The sequence below is a fragment of the Sciurus carolinensis genome, chromosome 8 (assembly GCF_902686445.1).
Source record: "Sciurus carolinensis chromosome 8, mSciCar1.2, whole genome shotgun sequence".
NCBI lineage: Eukaryota > Metazoa > Chordata > Mammalia > Rodentia > Sciuridae > Sciurus > Sciurus carolinensis.
In genome coordinates, this window is record NC_062220.1 from 120,340,769 (window position 1) to 120,361,977 (window position 21,209).

General features: G+C 52.3%; 1 protein-coding gene across 5 annotated transcripts in view; it reads right to left on the reverse strand.

The window, feature by feature from the left end:
* Positions 1 to 2,880: 2,880 nt before the first annotated feature.
* Cabin1 (calcineurin binding protein 1) overlaps positions 2,881 to 21,209 on the reverse strand; it is a 138,359-nt gene continuing 120,030 nt past the window's right edge. For all 5 annotated transcript variants that reach the window (XM_047561620.1, XM_047561621.1, XM_047561618.1 and 2 more), the window contains 8 exons: positions 19,587 to 19,750; positions 18,521 to 18,617; positions 16,959 to 17,639; positions 15,129 to 15,203; positions 10,521 to 10,803; positions 5,238 to 5,402; positions 3,766 to 3,992; positions 2,881 to 3,542 (listed from right to left, as the gene is read on the reverse strand). In XM_047561620.1, coding sequence (XP_047417576.1) covers positions 3,399 to 3,542; positions 3,766 to 3,992; positions 5,238 to 5,402; positions 10,521 to 10,803; positions 15,129 to 15,203; positions 16,959 to 17,639; positions 18,521 to 18,617; positions 19,587 to 19,750 — 1,836 coding nt within the window. In that variant the 3' untranslated portion in view covers positions 2,881 to 3,398. The remainder of the gene's footprint in view (positions 3,543 to 3,765; positions 3,993 to 5,237; positions 5,403 to 10,520; positions 10,804 to 15,128; positions 15,204 to 16,958; positions 17,640 to 18,520; positions 18,618 to 19,586; positions 19,751 to 21,209) is intronic.

Sequence of the window (21,209 nt, forward strand, 5' to 3'; positions counted from 1 at the left end):
AAGCTCTGCAGCACCGCCCCTCCCCCCCCCCCCCCCCCCCCTCTCCCTTCCCACCCCACCTATTCTCCTCTCAAAGTCCACAGGTGCCTGAGTAGAACAGCAGAGCCCAACCTGCTCCGTTAGCACTTTCCTGGCCCACTAGCAAAGGATATGAGAGAGGGAAGAAACCCAGCCCTGGGACGCTGTGGGAGGGATATGGGACTGGAGCCTTCAGCTGCAGGATCTTTGGCACGTGATGAGCCGGATGTCCAGAGGCTGCAGCTCAGACCCTGGGTCCCAGCCCAGTACTACGTACAGGGCCTGAAGGGTGGGGCTTCTGAAGGGGATGGGATACTGCAGGATGGGTGAATCTGGGCTGTGCTTGAGATTGGCAGGATTCCAGCCCCGTGCCCTCTGGACAGATTTCACATCCTTAGTTCTTAGTTTCCCGCTGGGAGGTGTTGCTAATTCCTCCTCAAAGATTGGTGGGGTGAGGAAGCAGATTCTAGCTAGGGCCCGCCCCCCGGCGGGCATGTGTTTGGTGTGTGGGTAATCCGAGGGCGAGGGTGGGAGCTGTCAGGTCAGTCCCAAGTTGATCCTTGGCCAGAGGCAGCTCTGGGAGGATTCCTGTTGGAGGGAGGAAGGGGAGGGGAGGGGAGTTCCCTGAGAGTGAAACAGGCCTATTTGCAAGCTTCTGTGATCCTCCACCCTGGGCAGGGGAGCCCACAGGTGCACAGCCTGCTCAACTACACCCACCCCTGAGCTGTCATTCATCAGAGTTTGCATAATCTCTTTAGGATTCTCCTCCCCAACCTTTGTGCAGATGAAGAAGCCAAGGGCCAAATGGCAGGGGCCAAATCAGGCCCCATGTGGCTTCTAGAAGCCCATGCAATCAGGGTGAGCTGAATGCCAGGTTTGGGACTTTTCAGGGTTTGCCACCTTGGCTGGATGTCAGGACAGGTCCTCCTCTACCCCAGCTGCAGCTTTTCAAGGTGTCCAAAGGGGACATCTGCTAACTTTGCAGCTGGTCTTGAAGAGCATGAGCTGAGGCCATCTGGGGTGTGACCTGCTTTGGCCTGGGGCCCTGCCAGCTCATTGTTCTCCTTTCTCACTTAGGTCTGCCCCAAACCACTTGGTGGTCATCCATCTGCTCCTCCCTTGGGCCCAGTTCCATAGAGACTGGCTTCTATTCTAACAGTGGTCCTTTTAATGCTTCGAATATAGCCTTTGCTGCTCTGCCACTGCAACTTATTTTTAAAATGGATGTTTCTCTTTCTCTCTCCCTGCACCTCCCTAACTTCCCCAGCCCCACCCTATCCCCAAATCTCAGGGGAAACAGGATTACCTTTGTTCCACATTTTAGGCAGATTTATCTGTCCTTGAGCACACACCCACCTTACAAACAGAATAATCCAGCCTTTGGAGATGGCACCAGGAGATCTCAGAAATGACTATCCCAATTACCAAGAGAATTACAACTCCACAGAAAACATGTGGAATGCAGCCTTTGAATCACCTCTTTAAAAGACCCCTGTTCCTGCTGATGTCACAGCCTCTGGGACAGGAGTCTCCTGTGTTTCTCCTTGCTAGCAAAGCAGTAAACCTTTTTTCCTTTTTCTCAAAACTGTCCTCTTTACTAGATTGGCACTGGGGACAAGAACTAAGCTTTCAGCAACACTACTGAAACTGTCAAAGGAAGCTTGTGGTTGGGGGAGTTGGAACAAGGCAGAGTTGCTCCTGGGGAAGCCCTGCTCCCACTCTATATCTGTGAAGCAGAGACACATTTGGTGAGAAGTCTTTAAGACCCTCACCTCCCAGAGGGGATAAAGCCCCATAATGCATAGGGTTGCTGAGCACTTAGGGTACCTCCCTGAGTGGTGCCCTGCATTTGAATACTTAAATCCTGTGCCAGGAAGCAGCTTATAACCCAGCCTGGGCCCAGGACCAAGGGTACTTCCATCCACATGGGCAAGGGCTGGCTTGAGGAACTGCTGGCCCAGCTTTCTCGTCTCTCCAGATGGCAGATCTAGCCAGGATCTACCCTGGGCTGCCACATCTCTAATTCCAAATGGCTTGGGCTGGGGATCTAGAATAGTGCCCAGGTCCTGGTCCCTTTCCTCCTGGGTACAGGCATCAAGCAGCAAGGAGGTGCCCCATCTTCCATCCTGGACAGAAAATCTCCATTTTGACCCAAAATTGGGGGACAGATGGGCCCCTGAGGAGCATAGAGGGAATGACAGTTGTAAAGGGCAAGTATGAGCCTTTGGAAATGGCATCCTCTAAAGAGATGGGTTTGGAGCCTGGGGGGCAGGGTCAGTATCATTTTATTTTTTTTAGGTACCAGGGATTGAACTCAGGGGCACTGAGCCACATCCCCAACTCTATTTTGTATTTATTTACAGACAGGGTCTCATGGAATTGCTTAGTGCCTTGCTTTTGCTGAGGCTGGCTTTGAATTCCCAATCCTCCTGCCTCAGTCTCCTGAGCCACTGGAATTATAGGCATGTGCCACTGTGCCCTGCCATGGGCTTGTTTAATGCTGTTGTCACCTTAAAATTCTTAATTTTTGAACAAGAATTTCATATGTATATCTTGTGCTGACCCCACAACTTATGTGGCAGGTCCTGTGGGGTGGGAAGTATGACACCTGCCTACCCCCAGTGTTTCACTGCTAGTCCCTCTGGCACTCTAGTGAACTCTGGGGACCTCCCAGATGCCTCTTGAAGCCCAGCTCCAGCCTTGCCTAGAGGGGTCTGCTATATTCTCCCATACTCTACACTCTCTAGACTCTTGGGGTGTCCAAAGGCTAGGCCCTTCCCTGGAGGAGGAAAGGTTTCAGAAACTGGGACGGCAATCTTCTGAAGTCTGGGGCCTCCAACCCCACTAGGAGAACAAAGTAGGTAAAGACCATTGTTCCATCTTTATTAGAAAAGAAACCAAACCAAACCAAAACAAAACAAAATAAAAAACAAAAACAAAAACAAAAAAAAAGGTGTGGGGCAAGCCTGGTCCCAGGTTCCATTGGGATCTAGGCAGGGCCAAGTTTGTCCTGGGGTCAGGTTGTAGATAACGGCCTGCTGGGCTGGGTGTGAGCATGTTTACAAAGTCAACATTTCATAGAAAGTGATGCTGGTCCTATTGCACAGACATGACCAATCCATCCTTAAAGGGCTTGACCAATCCATCCTTACAGGGCTAAGCCGGGCCTCTTCCTCCTCTGGGCCCCCACACTGTGGGTGTGGACAGCCCAATCTGTGGACAGCAAAATTGCTGTGAAGACAGGGCTGGTGGGCCTGGGAGAATGCATGAGAAATAGTACCCACTTAGGCCCCTGGCCTTGTTCAGGGCCTGGGTCAAAGGGGCATTCCAGGCTCATCCTGTCCCCTGGGGTGTGGTTGTGGGGCTCCCGCAGGCCCTCCTCAGATGTCCATGTAGTCATCATCCTCATCTGTCTCGCTCTCTAGTGAAGATTCCTGGCTGGATGTCTCCAGAACTTCCAGGGCTGGCTGACACAGGTTCTCCTTCCTCACATTGGCAGCCGACTGGGCAGATAGGATGGCTGACTGCAGATAGGGCAGGGCACTGGTCAAGGATACCTGGCCTACTCCAGGCTTCTTGACTCTATCCAAGCCCCTCTCCTCCACACCCACTCTCCCAACCTGGTAACCCAAGCCACTGCTCTCGGCTCCCCAGTTGCCCAAGCCCCTGCCCTAGGACCCCCAATAACCCAAGCCCCCACCCCAGGCTCCCTGTAATTGGTGCCCTTTGCCCAGTACTTGTGGTCACCTTTAGCTTCTGTTTGGTCTCCTCCGAGATGCTGCCTTTGGGGGAGAGCAGGGTCGGGGTGGGTGGTGTGACGGTGATCTCGGGGGGAAACTTGGTGGTGGCCGAGGGGATCACCAGCTTTGGCATGTTGGGCAGGAGGCGGGACTTGGCCCGGATGGGCTCGGTCTTGCTTGGATGGCCCTCGGGTGGCTGAGTATTCCCACTGCTGGGGACCTTGGAGGTGGCAGCTGTGGAGGGAGACCTCGGGGGCTGAGCTTTGCTAGAAGCCTCCTGAGCCTGCCTGTCCCTCCCCTGCTCAGGATTCAGTTTCCCCACTGGAAGATAGTGATGAACTGAGTCTCTTCCTTGTTACATTAGACAGTGGGTGCCTTCTCTTGGTCCCCTGGTCCTAGGCTTGCATGCTATTCTGCTTGTACTGGCTTGTCAGGCTCCCAGGCCTCCACCCTGGTCAATTGCTCACCTTAGACCCACAGGGACTCAACTCTGGCTCTGGACCTGGGGTGCTGGGATGGTGACTCTGACCCAAGAGCACCATGAACTTGGAAGTTAAGGACCTGGGACACGGGAGCCTCCCTAAGACTTCCCAGGGATTCCATGGCCCTCCCAGACATCACACTTACATGAACTGTTACATCCCCCAAACCATTCTAGGACACAAATCCTATTGGTGTCCATATCTCAGGGAAGACACTGAGGCCCAGAGATAGTTACTCAGCCGGGTGTGGTCACTGAGCCAGTCCAAGTATATCTACTTTCCTTATACTCCAGGGAGAGTGAGGGGTTGTGTTTTCCTGGATATCAGAAGCCCCGGCTGTTGCAGGCTACAGCTCTAGGGCTTGGCAACCCCCCGGGAGCTGCGTGAGCTGGGAGAAGCACAGCAGGCCTGGCAGAGTTCCACATTCCTCTGCAGTCCCATGGCTTTAAAAGGAGTGGGGCTTACTCAGAGCCTAAGCCTGGTCACTGCGGGTTGGCACCAGGTCTTACTGTCCTGAGTGGTCTGTGGGAGGCTCAGCCAGGAGGAGTTCCCGAGGGACCTGGGTCGGCAGGGTGGCTGATGGGACCATATGGGACAGAGGTTGGGGTTAGGCTGCCTCAGTGGCCCATGGGGATGCCTCAGTGATGAAGTCCAAGCTCTTCCCCATACATTTCTGTTCTCTTGTCCCATCTGGGTTTTGCAGTGGGCTAGTGGCCATGAGGCCCAAGCAAAATGTCTGTCCTTGCTGGAACTCCTCTGTGAAGCCAGAGGCAGAATGAAAAAGGCTCTGGAGGCACTGACAATGGTCCATACCAGACTCCAGCTTGGGCTCCTCCTTTGCTCCCCTACCCTCCCTGCCTTTTCTCCCCACTCATCTCAACTGACCTTCCCTGGGCCTGCCCTAAGGCTCAGAGTCTCCATAGGCAAGCCTACCCTGGCTACCATTGTGAAGCAGCCTTGTGGGAGCCAGTGCCCAGCTGCTCCCCACTGGCCTTACCTTGGCTGCAGGAGGGCTCTGCCCCTGTCTGAGGGGCAGCCTCTGTTGGCCAGCAGTGTGGCTCTACCGGGGGACCTGTAGGGGCCATCTTCACCTGTTGACTGCATCGTGGCTGCTGAGGTGGGAAGCCAGTGCTCTCTGCCACTCCTGCCAGCTCTTCTCCCTCTGTGGGGACATAGGCGAGATGCGCAGGTGATATACTCATAATGTCTCATAGGGCATAGCCTCTATTGTGGGCATCTGCACCAGGTCCTGAGTGCCTGGGCTGTGTTCCGGGACACCTAGTAGGGGAATATGGCCAAAGTGGGGAGCCAGGGCTAAAGCAGCTCTTTATTTCCACTGGGGCAGGCTGGGGACTAGCAGGAATGCTTCTGGGACAATCCAGGTCGGTACTTTCAGGAAAACTTTCAGTCCCTAAGTGGACATTAGAAGGAGTCTCATATTCTGACGCAGTATATAAAATACACTAGGGGCCACACTGGAGGCTGTATGGCCCCTGGAACTGGGTAAAACACCACTAGGGTTAGGCTCATGGGGATGGAGAGACCTCTCTCCTCTGGCACACAGGAATGGCCTTGAGAACTAAGGTCAGGACTAGAACCACAACTACCCAACTAAGACCAAAGTGAACAGAGTACACACTGGCACTGTGCCCTAATGCTGAGCCAGACTACTCCTTCCCTGGCACAATGCAGGGGCTAGGAATTGGCCTCAGTGGTGCCAAGGACTAGATGGGCCCAAGGGGGCTATTGCTGTGCCTGTGGCTGACAGCCAGCCCATTACTCAGCATCAGTGCTGCAGGCGCCCAAGCTTCCCCAGACCTTGCCTCTAGCTTCCTCTCTGTCTCCTAAGTCACTCTCTTATTCCTGCTTCCTCAGAGCAAGAATCTCCCAGCATGCTGACACTGCTCCATTGCCTGCCCCTCATGCTCCTTTTACGAGGAATGCCTTTTCTACTAGGGAAAGCAGGCCACCCTCCTTGGTCAGGTAGGACAGCTCCTGAGACAAAGATAGACTAGGTTGCAGGTACCAAGGGCCACCAAGCTTCCCTGGTCTCCATTGAGTTGCTTAAGGGTAGGGTCGGGAAGATGGCTTTATCTCAAGTCTGGCTCCGGGGAAATACTCCCTTTCTTGGTCTCACTACGTGGCAATCCATACTCATAGCCCAACACAATGGCCTCAGAAGGCCCCTCCTGTAGTTCCAGGTCACCACTCCCCACCTCCTGCAGACAAGACATCAGGCATACACTATTAAACTAAGTTAATTTTCCCTTGGCCTGTGGCCCTAAGGTCATGCCCTTTTGCAGGGGTAACTGCCTGTTTCTGCCCTGGCCAAATTTTCCCCTTCTGCAGCTGTTTCCTGAGTAGTGTATGTTGGGGGAGCTGTTCAGGTTGGGGAGGCCAGAAGCCTGATCCCCTTTTTTTTTTGGTATCGGGAAGTGAATTTAGAGGTGCTTTGCCACTGAGTCATATCCCCAGCACTTTTATTTTTAATTTTGAGACAGGGTCTCCTCCCTAAATTGCTTAGGGCCTTGCTAAATTGCTAAGGCTGGCCTGGGATCCTCCTGCCTCAGCCTCCTGAGTGGCTGGGATTACAGGCATGTATCACCATGCCCAGCAAGTCTGGCTTTCTTGATAATATAAATCTATAGGACCTGGCTGCAATGAGGTGGGGCCAGGCACACTCCGAGCACGCCTGGGGCCCACAGGATGGGTGGAGGCTGCTCTCAAGGCGGCTTTGCATCTTAGCCCCAGTAGCAGCCCTACTGATTATTCTGCCTTCTCAGGGTGCCCCCAGGAAGAGAAGGTATACCCCTGCATAGTGTCTAGCAGAGACTTGGACACACAGGGAGGTGTTCCCTAGGTCAGGTGGTCTCCTCCCCTCACCAGGGCCACATGGGCCACCAAGGGAGAGGGATCTACTAAGGGCATGGCCTGCAGAGAAGGGCTGTCTGAAGCTTCCTCAGCCTTGGGTTCTTGTCTGGGGAGCAGGTGTCTAGGTAGAAATTATATGCAATCAGGACATTTCTTCTGTTTACCAGGACAGATGTACAGACAGACTGGCCCCAGTTCTACCTGTCCTCAAGGCTCATATTCTGGGAGACCACGGGCCTGGCTCAGACTTTCCCTGGTCTCTCAGGGCCTGCATGAGGTCAGCACTCTTACCCACTCAATCCTGCTTGTGGAGTTCCTTCTCTGCTTTACTCTTCCCACTCTAGAAGGCACAACAGCTTTAGAGAAAAGGATCCTCTGGGGAGAGCCGGTTCTGCACAAAACTAGGACCTGGCCTAGGGTGGTGGACACCCAGCAAATAAGGAGATAGACACACATTGGGAGAAGTTGCAAAGTGACAGGCAGTGCCTGGGACTCCCTGGCAAGACACAGGGGCCTGAGCCCTGGCCAAACCTGAGGGGTACATCTGCTACACAGAGTCACAGTTTGGGCAGCCTGGCCTGGCAGGGACATGAGCTCAATGGGGTCTGGGGATGTCTGTGCAGGCTACAGCAGGCGGGACAAGCTGGGGCTGGATGCTGCCAGCTGCCTTCCCCCTGAGTGTGAGGGGCAGCCAGTGAGGAGGCAGGAATGCCTGCCTCAGGGACTGCAACTGTCAGGTCTCCTCTGTGACCACTGTCTTGGTTCTCTCACACTAAACCTGGGAGTGTACTGGGGAAATGTATTTTTAAGTATGCTCTCCCAGGGCTCAGCACTCACTTAGCATGGACTCCCAGTCTTATGCCATTGCCCTGGTTTTGCCTTTAGGCACACACATCCTCTAGTCACTGGGAGCTTTTGCAGGCAGGCCCCACCATTACCAGCCATATTGCCATATAACTCTGTCATGCCTGGGAACCTGGACCCTGCTAGGAGATACCTCCTTACTTCTGAGAACTTTCTCTGTTTTAGAGATGTTGGCTTGGTGATATGTACTTGTCCCAGCCTGGTCCTAACGCCAACCCAGAAAGTTAAGGAGCATGCTGGGTGCCTGGGCCATTAGAAGGCCCCTCTGCCAGGCCTGTGTGGGCACTTATTCAAGACTTCCATTCTGACAAAAAGTCATTTAATCTAGTTTTGGGGAAGGAAATAGAAAAGGATTGACTCTCCAGGCTGAAGAATGTACACTTGAAATAGTCTTCCCTAGATTCAACAGTTAGAAAAGAATGTGAATTGCAGGTTCTGGCCTACTTGGAGGTGGGGCAGAGAAGGTTGAGAGGGAATGAAGGCAGTCAGTCTCCAGGGCTTCCTGGTAGTCATCCCAAGGAACCTGTCCCTCACTGTACCAGGTTTGGTGTGTGGCCAACAGTGATGGTCAGTCCTTCTGAGATTAGGTTATAAGAGACATTCTTTTTTAAAAACGATTAGATCACTGGTTCATCATGATATGGGGAATACTAGCTGTATGCAGAAAGGCCCATAGGGGAGAAACTGAAGTTTCCAGTCAACAATGTCCAGTGAAGCCTTCAAATGGCCAACCAACCCTGAGAGAGCTCAGGAGACCAGTTGAGAGCCTCACAGCAACTGTGGGAGAGACTCTGAGCTAGGACCATCTCAGTATATTGCTTCTGGATTTCCTCTTCAGAATACAAGTCAATGAGATCACAGTACAGGGCAGGCAGACACAGAGGAAGAAAAGCTGAATTTTTGTGGGAGTGAGTGAGCCATCAGTTAATAGCTTAGTTGGGCGATGGCTCCCCTCTGCTGCTGCATTTTTGAAATCTCTATCACCACCAAACCCACACCAAGGTGTTGCTCACTACCTGCCAAGCAATGTTTCATGACCTGCCATGCTGTTATCTCCTCTTTGTACATCCTATGCAGGAAGCTGAGGCAGAAAGAGGAAAAGGAAGTGCCCAAGTAACTAGGTAGGAGAACCATCACTTATAGTTCTTCAACTGTTCTTTGTCCTGAGGACTTCAGAGGCTCCTCTGAAGCCAGCACAATAGTGAATGACTGGGTTAGAGGGTTCCTACATTTCTACAATCCTCAAAAGAAACTGGGGATATAGCACCAGATGAAAACACTAGCACCTGATCCCTGAGCAGAGGGAAAGAGCTAAGAGGGTAGACTCCTAGTTTTGGTCCCCATTTGGGCAAAATGGCCTACAGGGGCAGATGGACCAGGAAATGACATAGCCAAAGTCAAATGGCTGAAAGCAACAATTCCAGATGTGGCTCTGAACCACAGGATTGTTACTGAGTGGACAGGTGAGCCTTCAGTGATAGCTCCAAGTGTGGACAGGTAGGAGCCTGGCTGTGGACCAGTATAGGATCTTGGGAAAGGGTACAGGCTGGGAGAAGCATGGGGTGGGGCTTGAAATACAGGGCCAGGCAGGCACATCCATCCCTGAATCTCAAAGTGTTCTGGAGACAAGTCAACCCACCAACCAGACTGATCTTGACTAGGGACCCAACACTTGGGAAGGTAAACTGGTTAGGGAATATCCCTGTCTTGTTTTGGGTCCCCTGGGAACCCACAGGGGAGGGCTCCAGCCTAGGGGACATGCAGAGTCTGGCACAGCCCTGAGCTGGCCTGGTCAGGTAGAATCATAGTCACCAAGCCAGAAGCATACCTGCACCAGTGAAGGAGATGGTGCTTTTGCCTAGTCCCTTCCAACTTATGGCCTGTGTGGTGCTGCCTCAATGCCCCTTTCTCCCAGAAAAGCCCCTGGCCCAGCCCTGTCTAGTCCATTAGTTGACCCTAAAAGACAGGCTGCCCTTTCCATGGATCCCTCATTCTGGCTGGTTTCTATCTGTCTTGCCATGGAGGTGTGACAGGACCTGAGAAGATCTGGTGTGGGAACAACTGAGGCCAAGTGCTGGTAGCCCAACAGTGTGTCAGAGTCAGGAGCCCTCCTGATACCCATGGGAAGGTCTGGCCAGTACTTCATCTCCTTCCTACCTGATCAAGACATCTTTCTTACTTATTGTAAGGCTTTGTTGCAGGGAGTGAGGAGAAAACCATGACAGCAGCAATCACATCAAATGATGGTGTTTGTTCCTCCTCCACCACCCCTTTAAAGATAGGAAGACTGAGGCATGGAGGGTTAGGTTGAGATTGGTATGTATAGTATGTACTGACTGGCACCACTGATGCTGCCAGAACCTGACGAGTAGAAGAGCAATCCCTGCCCTCCAGTGGGATCACATAGGCTGCCTTCCCCTTTTGCTCATGCTGTCCATTCAGGGAGCAGGACCTGCTGTTGGCTGATGGTGGGTGCCTGGGTCTGGCTCTGGCACAGTTGGCTGTGGGGGCCTCACACCACCAGGTTTACGAGGATGGGACTCACCTGGGCCCAAAGAGGTCATATTGGAGGGGGCTTCGGCTCTGTGTGGTTGGGGGGGTCCAGGGTCCTTGGATGAATCTGGAGTAGAGGCTGATACTGAGGCAGGGCAGCTGATGATAGCTGTGGCAGCAGCCAGTGCAGGGCGAGGTTTGGCTTGGGTATCACTGGGTCGCTGGAGTGCATCAGCTGGCACAGGGTCAGGTGGTGTGGGACCCACCACCACAGGGAAGAAGTTCTCTCGGCTGTCCTTAGGGTGCTTGGGGGTGGTAGGCATATCCCCTGAGGTCTGTGAGGACAGAGGAAAGGTAAGGAAGGCCAGCTGGTCAGCCCTGGGCCCATATAGCCCTACCTCACACCAGCCCAATGCAGTCCCATAGGATAGTTTGTCTGGATCTGGAATGCCAACCTGGCCCTTTGGCATCTGAACCGCATCCCGCTGCCAACAAGATCCATAGGCACCCTGCCAAAATACTAAGGATGAATCTGTGGACCCTGTACCCCAGGAAGATGTCTAAGTCATGCTGGTGGGGACTCACTGAGGATCTCCAGTTGGTGCCAGCCTGGAAAAGCAGGTCCAGTTGTGACCCAAGGCACAGGGTATTGGCCCAATCTGGGAACTTCAGGAATGCATGGTCAGTCTTGGAGAAGGACTCCTAGAGCCACTAGTGGTCTCAAGGGGAATACTGCAAGAAACTACTCCCTGAGCTTGGGACTGCAACTGGCTGCAACTTCCAGACTGATGCTGTCTCTGCAGCTTGACTACATAGGCCCTTTGCCTACAGCCTGGTCTTGCAGTGCACCTGCCACAGGTCTCTAGTTCCCATGAGTTGGGACCTTAGGGGCCTCCAAGAATCTTTCTTCACCTAGCTTCCTCTGTCATGAGGCCCTTTTGGGGGTTATTTACACATGGCCACACCCATTCCTCCCCAACCCCTTCCCATCCCAATGGATTCCCCTCCTAGGCTGCATAACTGTGAAGGCCATGGTGCCTGACAGTGTGCTTCAAAGTGAAATTAGGTAGGGTAACTCAAGGTGGTAGTCTCTCACAGCAAAGCACCTGGACCCTCCCCAGCACCAGGCCCAAATGTACTGTATGAGCTGCCCACAATCGGGCAGCAGGACCCTCTGCCCTGCAAATGTGGGAAAGTCAAAGGCCTAATGGTAGGCACCTCAGTGCCTTTAGGGCAGTTGGCTTCTACTGATAATCCTGACTCCTCTGATATTTTGCTTGAAACGGGGTCCATTATTCTGAGATCCATATGGTGGGGGAAAGTCTTGTGAACTCTGCCATGTAGTAGGTATTAGGGATAAGCCCCAGGTTGGTGCTCTATGGGCAGGTTTGGTGGCAGGATAGTGCAGGAAGACAGACCAGGCTCTCAGGGTGCCCAGAGCGGTGTTATCAGTTAAGAGCAGCCCAGGTGGCAGTGTGGGCAGATGTGATGGGGAGGACAAGTGCTATGTCCTTGTTCCCACCCAGGAGTGAGTCTCAGTCAGAGGCAACTGCACCTAGCTTCTTATGATGCCCAGAGCACCCTACAGGCATGCACAGAGCTGCCACAGCAAATGTGACATGTTGAGAACAAATGGACACTCCTTGAGGGGCAGAGGGATCTGACTCTGAGGGCCATGGCTTCCTTCTCCCTGGTTCTGGTCAGAAGTGGGCCCAGGATGGCTGTCATTATCCAAACTGATGGCTCTGAAGTGTGGGGTGGGGGAATTGCCAGGTACCATGGGGAAGCGGGTGAGGGTGGGGTAGCTTTGAAGTAGACCCTGAGATAATACCCTGCCTTCCACACCCTCAGAAGGGGCCTTGGCTGAGATGGACATCAGGTAGTAGAGGAACACAGGGGAACCTACCAAAGGGCTTATAAGGAGTGTTCTAGGTGGTTTCTCCTAGGAGAATGGGGCAAAACACAAAGGTTTCAGAACAGGGAGAGATGGGAAGCAGGAAATGCCTTCCCAAAGTAGATGAAGGCCAGAGCAGAGTAGCCTTCAGTAGTGATGCTCCAGGCCGGGACAGGAGTTGTAGGTCAGACTTGTGGTGAGAGGGTTTTGGGTAATACTAGGGGCACTCCACTCCACCAGGGTCTAGGAAATGGGTGCCAGGTGGGAATATTGATGGGGAAGACCTCAAGACCACTGGGTTGGCTCTCCTCTACATGGATTCCACTGGGGCCTGACCTGACATTGTCCAGAAGCAGGCAACCTGAAAGTTAAGGAACCCAGTCCACCAGTTCTGGTCATTCCCACCTCCCAGCCTGTTTTTTGAGGTTCCTGAATTAAGGAAACTTCTGTCCCCTTACCTCTCAGAGGCCCTGATATGAGCCTGTCTCAGTAGCTACTGGTCCTCTAAGAAATGAGACTCTGCTCTGCCCTTGGCTTTTTTTTTTTTTTTTTTTCCCCAGTACTGGGGATTGAACCCAGGTTCTTGCACACTCAGTTCCAGTGTTTGGATATTTCCTGTGTGGGTCTATCATTTAAGCTGGGTATGGTGGCACACACCTGTAATCCCAGCTACTCAGGAGGTTGAGGTAGAAGGGTCACAAGTTCAAGGTCAGTCTACGCAATTTAGCAAGACCCCATCACAAAATAAAGTAATTTTTAAAAAGGGCTGAGGATGTAGTTCAGTGGTAGAGTGCCTGCCTAGCATGTACAAGGCCCTGGGTTCAATTCCTAATACTGAAAAAACAAAACAGCGCTCCTCTCTTCTTAGTGGTCACAGCCCACATGTTCACTTACCCAACTTGGGTCAGTAGAGGAGATAGGAGGGGTTTGCAGGAGGGCTTAGGCCTGAGCCCTGCACAAGGGCCTCAGCAGTTACTCCTGCTCCATGGAGCAGAGAGGCTATGGTGGGGGCTGAAAGGTCATGGCCAACTGTGCCATGCACTTTGAAAATAATAAAGTGGTAAGGACCGCTGGCAGATTGGGGCCATATCCTGCCAAGGACTCAAGCCCTCAGTTAGGAGATTGGTCTCACCTATGACCCCCAGAGTGTGCCCTGCCTGGCCCACAGCCTGCTTGGTATAAGGAGAACCCATCAGGGCTTTCTGAGACCTACAGCTTGGGCAGGGGTTGTGGCCAGATGTTCAATTTTCCACAGAGAAGAAGCCCATCTGGACCCCCATGGTGGCCACTAGTCAGTTACTGGGTCCCTTGGGACTAGATGGCCCAGGGGCTTCGGGTGGAAACAAAAGGCTATACCTATTCAAATGATAAGCCTCTGTGGTTTTTCACTGGTGGTACTAAAGATTGACTCAGGGCCATTTAACCACTGAGTCACATCCCAGCTCTTTTAATTTTCTTACTTTTGAGACAGGATCTCGCTAAGTTGTTTAGGGTCTTGCTAAATTTCTGAAGCTAACCTCGAACTTTCAGACCTTCTGCTTCAGCCTCCCAAGTGGCTGAGATTACAGGTATGTGCCACCAAGCCTGGCTGAGCCTCTGCTCTTTAACCAGTAGGCTCTCGAAGATTTAAAGTAGGTGGGGCATGCTTTATCTGCCAGGTTCTGATCCCATCCCTCTAACCTCCTAAATCACCAGGACCCTTCCCAGTGGCCAGATCGACAGTGTCCATCAACCTTCCCATGAAGATCCAGTCCCTCACCTGCCTCCTGCTCCTCAAAAACAGTTCTCATCCCTGGGTCCCTGTACCTGGTAGGTCCCCATTCTTGCTATCCTGGCTCTTGGAACACTGTCTTTCCTGGATGCCACTCTTTCTTGTCCCAAAACTCCTCCCTATGCCTGTGGTCCTGCCAAGGTGCCCTGCCTGTGCCCTCTGGTTTACCCTGATGGCTTCAGACTCACCAATACCAGGGTTCCTCACACATAAGGTTCTTGCCTGGACTGTTCCTGTAGGCAGGGGCAGGGTGGGGGACTCTTGACCTTTATGCCTTCTTGGCCTTTCCCATTAAAGAATCCCAGATTCAACAAAAACCCAGTCGTAACTCTGGCTGGGGCTCTCCCAGGCATTTCCTAGGAGAGGTTTTAACTCTACTTCCACCCCTGCCATTCTACTATACCAGTTAACTCTTTACCATCTCTTGGACCCACCCTTCCTCATCTGGCCTCTGCACCAGCTCCCTATCCTCTCCATCCAACAATGACACTGTGGCCCTATCTCCTTCCCTGCTTGATAAACACCAGTTTTCCCACCCAAGCTCTTTGGATTTGTCTCTACCTTCTTGTTTCCACCACATGCCCTCTTTGGTGGGCCTCTGCACAGCCTGTCTTTCCATCCTATGCCCCCAGCTACTTTGCTCCTAATTGACCTGGCTCTAACATCATTTTCTCCACCTCTAAGAAGAAAGGTCCTCCACAAATGGAAGGACTTTTCCGGGTGAGGTCAGTTGGCTTGAAGTCATCCTCCCTGTTTCTGGAAAAGGAAGCTAAGGCAAAGGGAAGGACCCATCAGGTCATGTATTCACATACGCCAGAGAGATGGGATCCGGGTTCTATTAAGGCCCCCCACCATAGGGTAACACCCCACCAGCTGGAGACTCACTCACTTTCTGCTCCTCTCCCCACAGCCCACCATGATCACAAGACCAGAACTGATCTCATCCCTCTCACCTCCCTACATGATGAGGCTGGCATAGGCTAGTTTGGGCTTACCTGTCTCTGGGCAGCAGCCCCAAGGTGGACTTGACAGAACTTCACAGCTTGCTCCAGTGCAGCCTCCTCATCTACCTAAACAAGGAGATGCCCAAGGTCAGAGGACCTAGTGGTGCTCAAACTCCTCCCAGTCTTGTCCTTTAGGTAGCAAGGACCAACCTTTGGGGGAAAACTCACTCCTGTGAAGAGCCCTCTTCACTGCTGATGACACCCAGGACTCCCTCAGCGCTGACTGTGGGCAGATGCTCTTGTTTCCCAGATGGAGGGGCAGGGTTGAGGTTCCATGGCACTAGGTACTGGTGCCAATACTGGATCCAGCCACTACTCTGGCCACACAAAGTTAATTTCTATGGTGAGTTATTTTCACTCTCAAAGGCTAAGGCTGGCAGGACTCAGACTCCCAAAACTTTCCAAATTTGGCTAAGGCCAGTTGCTTCTAGATGGCTTCTGAGAGGGGCAGTCTTCAGGTCTAGAGTCTGCCTCTCAAATTGGCAGGACAGAGGACTGTGATCCAAGTGGGCAGGGCCTTGTGGAAACCCAGGTCTGGGTGGTAGGCAGATGATGGCAATGGCCCTGGGCTGTGCCAAGTGTGTCTGGAGACCAAGAACCCACGGAATTAGGAGGTCAGTATGAGACTAGGGAGATATGGGGGTCACTCTGGACAAGCATCAAGCTAAGCCTGATTGTAGGAGATGGCCATACACTGCCAAGCAAGGGCAGGAGAGTAAGCAAGGCAGGAAGAGGGACCAGGCTCCCCAGCAAGGAAAGCAGCAGCCCTTGAACTATCTTCTGAGTAATTAGCAACAAAAACAAATGAAAGTTAACACTGGAGGCTTGTGAGATAGAGACAGGCAATCTCCAAGGTGGTCCTGCAAATTGACAGAATTTGGGAAAAAAATTGTTAATCAGGGATGGTCACTTTTGAACTTGTCACTGAAGTTCTGGGTATTCTTTCTATGGGAATAACTTCAGTTTGAAAAAAATATGTGCCTAAAGAAAAATGAAATTATGTCATTTGCAGGAAAATGGATGGAACTTGAGAACATTATATTAAGAGAAATAAATCAAACTCAGAAGATCAAGGGTCATATGTTTTCTCTCATATGTGGACGATAGGAAAAAGTAAAAAGTTTGGGGGAGGGAATCTCATAAAAACTGAAGGGAGATCAGCAGAATAGAGGAAAGGGATTGGGAGAGGAAGGAGGGAAGAAAAAGCCAGGGATATTGGGGAGTGATACCGGCCAATTATATTGCTATATTGTGTTCATGTACAAGTATATAACAACAAATCTCAGCATTATGTACAACCATAATGTACCAATAAAAAATGTGGGAAAAAAGAAAGACAAGAATAATGTATGTGCCTATACATTGAATAAAAAATAATAAAAAAGGGAAAAATGAGAAGGGTGATACTTTCTCTGGTCACATTCAGGGCATTGCAGCCATCTTTAGATGGTACCCACAGAAGCAACCCAAATGTATCCATAGTCTCCTCATAGTGGTGGGACCAAGGGTCTGATTTCTCTGTGCTGGATTTGCAATATGGTTTAATTTTACTTTAAGACTGAATTCAGACATTTTAAAGCTCATTATTTTTCTGACTCTAAATGTATTGCCTCATCACAGTAGAAAGTCTTAAAAACCAAACCAAACCAAATAAATCATTCTAAAGGAAAAAAGTGCACAGTGGGGATGTGATGAGCAAGATACCTAATACCCACCCCAGAGGCAGGAGCTGGTACATCTGGACACCCAGGAATGAGCATCCTGGAGAACAGAAGGTCTGTGGACAGGCCCACTCCTCGGGCTGCCTCACTGCCCACCCACCTGCTTGATGAGCATGTAGGTCTCTGACATGATCCTTTCAATGCGGCCCAGGTCATAGGCCACTCCCTTCTGGCCCTGCTGCCACACACGGTAGGCATCCAGCAGGAGTGTCTTGCCAGACTCAGTATCCTCCAGAAGCTTCCTCTTGCGACTGGGCCGTGGGGGTGGCTCCTCAGGGTGGCTGACCCCCCTGGCCCCTGTGGCAGTGGCTGGGGCAGAACTGGTGGTAGAGACTGGTGGGGCTGGTACGAATGCAGAGGGCTGCTGCCTGGCACTGATGCTTAGTTCCTCCAGGGACAGCTCGGTGGGCCTGCTCTCAGGACCCCGGTCCCTTAGGGGGTGGCCTGGCAGGAGAGGTGGTGTCTGCTCCAAGTCTGGGCGATGAACAGCAGCCTCACCTGTGTCCATAGGCTCAGTGGGCCCTGCCCTGGGACTCTCCTTGTCCTTCGGTTCCTCACCCTGGTCTGCACTGTCTCCTGAGTCCATGGCCATGGGTTGGTGATTGACTGGGCCCACTTTGCACCCTGGCTCAGGCCCTGGTCCTGAGCCCTCAGCCAAAGGGGGCTTCTTAGAGTGGGGGAGGCTCTCCTGGCCATCTTCAGGACTGGCCTTGTGTGAGACATCAGTGGTCATCCTGGGTCCAGGGAGGCTACAGGTCTTGGGTCCTGGGTGTTCTGACCCCTACAAGGAAACCACAGTTAAGACATTGGTAACCTTACCTCTTGACATTCTCTCCCGCCCAAAGCCACTCTGCCTCTAGACATCTGCTAGCTGCCTAAGTCTGTGACATCAGACATCAGAGGAGGACACCTCGCCCAGAGACCTGCCCTCCTATCTACCTCTGGCTGCCCCATGACACTCCAGGTAGTCAGATCAATGGGACTCTATTTGTTGCTCCTGAGTAACAAGCCTGGGATGGCACTGCCTAGTCTTCTTGTCCCTTTGTGATGGGAGACACAGGGAGTTTTATAGGAAGGGGACCTGCCTAGGGTCACCAAGTATGCTTGTTGCACAGCCAAGTCTTTCTCACTCCTTGGTACATGAGGCCAGGGTTTCTGGTGGCAAGGACACTTTCAGACCTGGGCACCATCAAGCCCAGTCTAGCCTTACTGGTTAGCCTCACTAGTTCTGGAGAGGCAGTCCTGGCGCAGTTTCCAGCAGCCTCACCTATTAAGCGGGTCACTTAAGCTCCTGGGCCTTGTGAAATGGGAGCATTACTTCACCTGCCTAAAGGATGAAGAAGGAGGGTGTACACACATGGGACTTGCTCAGTATACTGAAGGGAGGGCTCAGAACCCACCCTGCACATGGCATAGTCCTGGGGAATTGGTTACATGGAGGGTCATTGTCACGCTCATCACCACCAAGTGTATTGGTCCTTGAGTACCTGAATGTCTGTAGTCCTGGCTGACCTTCTCTGTCTGGGGTAGGAGGCAGAATGGGTGCTACTTCACAGGTGGGGACATAGAGACCTAAGGATGTGCAGGCAAGTGGTGGGATCAGGACCAATGCCTGGAACCATGTTCACTGGTGGTAGAGGAGAAGGGTGATGGGCAACATACCTCTGAGAGCTCACTCAGTGTGTCCTCCAGCACCTTCACAGTGAGAATGAAGGCCCGCTGTGCCAGAACCTGGCGGTCTGCATCTCGTAGATACTTCCTATGGTCACACAGGATGGTCAGAAAGTATGGGAGAGTCTCAGACACCACACAGTGCTACTAGGTAGTGGGCCGTGTCTAGTGCCTGCCCCAAGAATGTTTGTGTCTGTGTCCCACTTACTGAGGTCTGCTCCCCCAAAAGTTTCACTTGAGTCCCACTCTCCATACTCAACAGGTTTCTGACTTAGCTCCAGATGGTTGTATGCACCTTCTGGACTGGCTGTGAACCCTGAAGGCAGGGCTATGGTGGGCCAGTCCTGTGTGCTGGCTCAGGGAGGGTAGGGGCGAGGGGGTGAGCTTTAGTTCCTCTCCCTCAGGTCTGTCTCAAGGGTGCTCCAGGCCCTAGCTAGAGGTCCCTATGAACTTGTGGCATGTCACCTGGGACCTCATAGGTAAATTAAGACTATGAGATGGTAAGGAGAGCAGATATTAGAGGATGGCTGGCCTAGCTTGAGACTTTATAGCCAGGCCTGTCCACTTGTGAGCTGTATTTCTTGGGACCCCCACAACCCCTATATGCACCAGTTGTGGCAGGTGCCCCTCTGTTTTGGTTATTCCACTCTTCTGACTGAGGGACTCCTGGTTTCCACTGAGTCCCAGGCTTCCCTGTTGCACATCTAGTCATTGGCCTTTATATGGGGTACCATGGCTATGATGTGAATGTCTTTTTTTCCACCCCCAGGATTCCATACCACTTCTGGCAACCCCAGGCTAAGGGGAAATAGAAGGAAAGGGTACCAAGGTCAGTGGAGAGAGCCTGTCTTGGCCTCTGAGTGCCTGAGGGTAGGAGTGGTGTCCCTTAGGTTCTAACTATTGAGACAGAGAGGTTCTAGAGGAGAAATGGGTGGCTGGGGCTCCCCAACAAGTGGGCTTCAGGGCCAACTTGAGCAATTGCAAAAGCCCTGGGTAGATGACTGACTCATGGCAGCATAGTCACGGGCCAGGTTGGGAATGTGTATGGTTCACTCACTTGCCCTGGTCTGGGGTCCGCTGCAGCATGGAGGACACCTTCAGCAGGGTGCTATGGTCCCGGAGCTGGGCCAGCACCTTGAGCAGCAGCACGATGGAGCGGTTCATGTGCCAGGCGAAGCTGCCCGGCCGGTCAATCTCATCCACAGGGATCCGCCAGATGCCCTGTGGGATGGGCAGAGGTGGGCTGTAAGGAGGACTACTATGGCTGAAGGCTCAGGGACACTCCTGCTTGGAACCTCCCGTGGTGCCAAAGTCACACTATCCCATTAGTGGGATAGGCTGCTTCTCACTATCCAGAACACAGAAGTGTGGCCACCTCCACTTATTCCCTCCTCCTCAATGGTGGCAAATGACATACATTCCATTCTGCCACCTCTTACATATGGCTCTGTTGCACATTTTTACTGGATCTATCTTCTATGGTGGCACTCAGGTCACACACACACCTCTCAACACAAGTACTGACATCTGCACAACCAATTCCTGGAGGTGGAAATGCTAGGTCAAAGGGGGCCATCATGCTGAGTATGGTGGCACATGCCTACAAACCTATCAACTCTACAGGCTGAAGGATTTCAAGTTTGAGGCCAGCCTCAGCAACTCAGTGAGGCCTTCAGCAACTCTGCAAGATCCTGTCTCAAAATAAAAAGGACTGGGGATGTAGCTCAGTGGTAAAGTGCTCCTGGGTTTAATCCCTAGCAACAAAACAAAACAACAACAAAAGGGGGGCTACAGTGAAGCTCTGGCAGTTGCTACCAGCAGATGGACTCCAACATAGCCCTATCTTGCATACTTCCTTCCCTAGAAGTACCTAGAGAATTTTCACAGCTCCCATGATATCTGGGTCCCTGTCACCTCAGTCTGAGCAGTTTGCTCTGGAAGGGACCCTCCTCCCTCTGCCTAACCCACTACAGAACTCCACAAACATTACCCACTGCCAGCTCCAGAATCTAACCCCATGCAGTGTCCTGATATGACATCTAACAACTAACTGGGGTCCAGTCAAGGTGTAAGGAAAGTGTGAGTGAATGAATCATTCCCAGAGAAAGGGAGTGATGAGTGAATGAACATGAAGGAGGCTGGTCACTGGCAGAGGATTTCAGGGGTGTGGAAGGAGATGGCAGGCTCCCACATGGGTTCCTGTAGTCTATTCATGGAGACATTCCTGCCTGAATGGACCAAGGCTGCAAACGACATTGCCTCCTCTTGATCCGCCTGGGTATGGGGCCTGGTCTGTGTCAGGCTGCAGTATGGGGTTCTTGGGATCTCAGTTATCAACCATGGGGACCAGAGTGGATCACCCCTCTCAGGGCCCTATTTCTGTGGGTGCTCGATGCCTATTTATATGCCTAATCAGACCTGTGGGCCTACTCTGTTCCTGCAGTCCGGGAGAGAAGCCAGGACACCTCCAGCTTAGAGATCTTCAGGTCCCTATAGAGTTTTAAACCCACAGCTCTGAGCCCCTGCACTCTCCAATGGGCAGAGAAATGAGCAGCCTGGCTCATACTCTGACAAAGAGGGTCCACCAGATAGGCTAAGGGGCTATGCAGAGGCCACATTCTATCCACAACAGTGCCCAACTAGGATGAAACTAGGGAGTTGTGGCCATCTACATCCATGA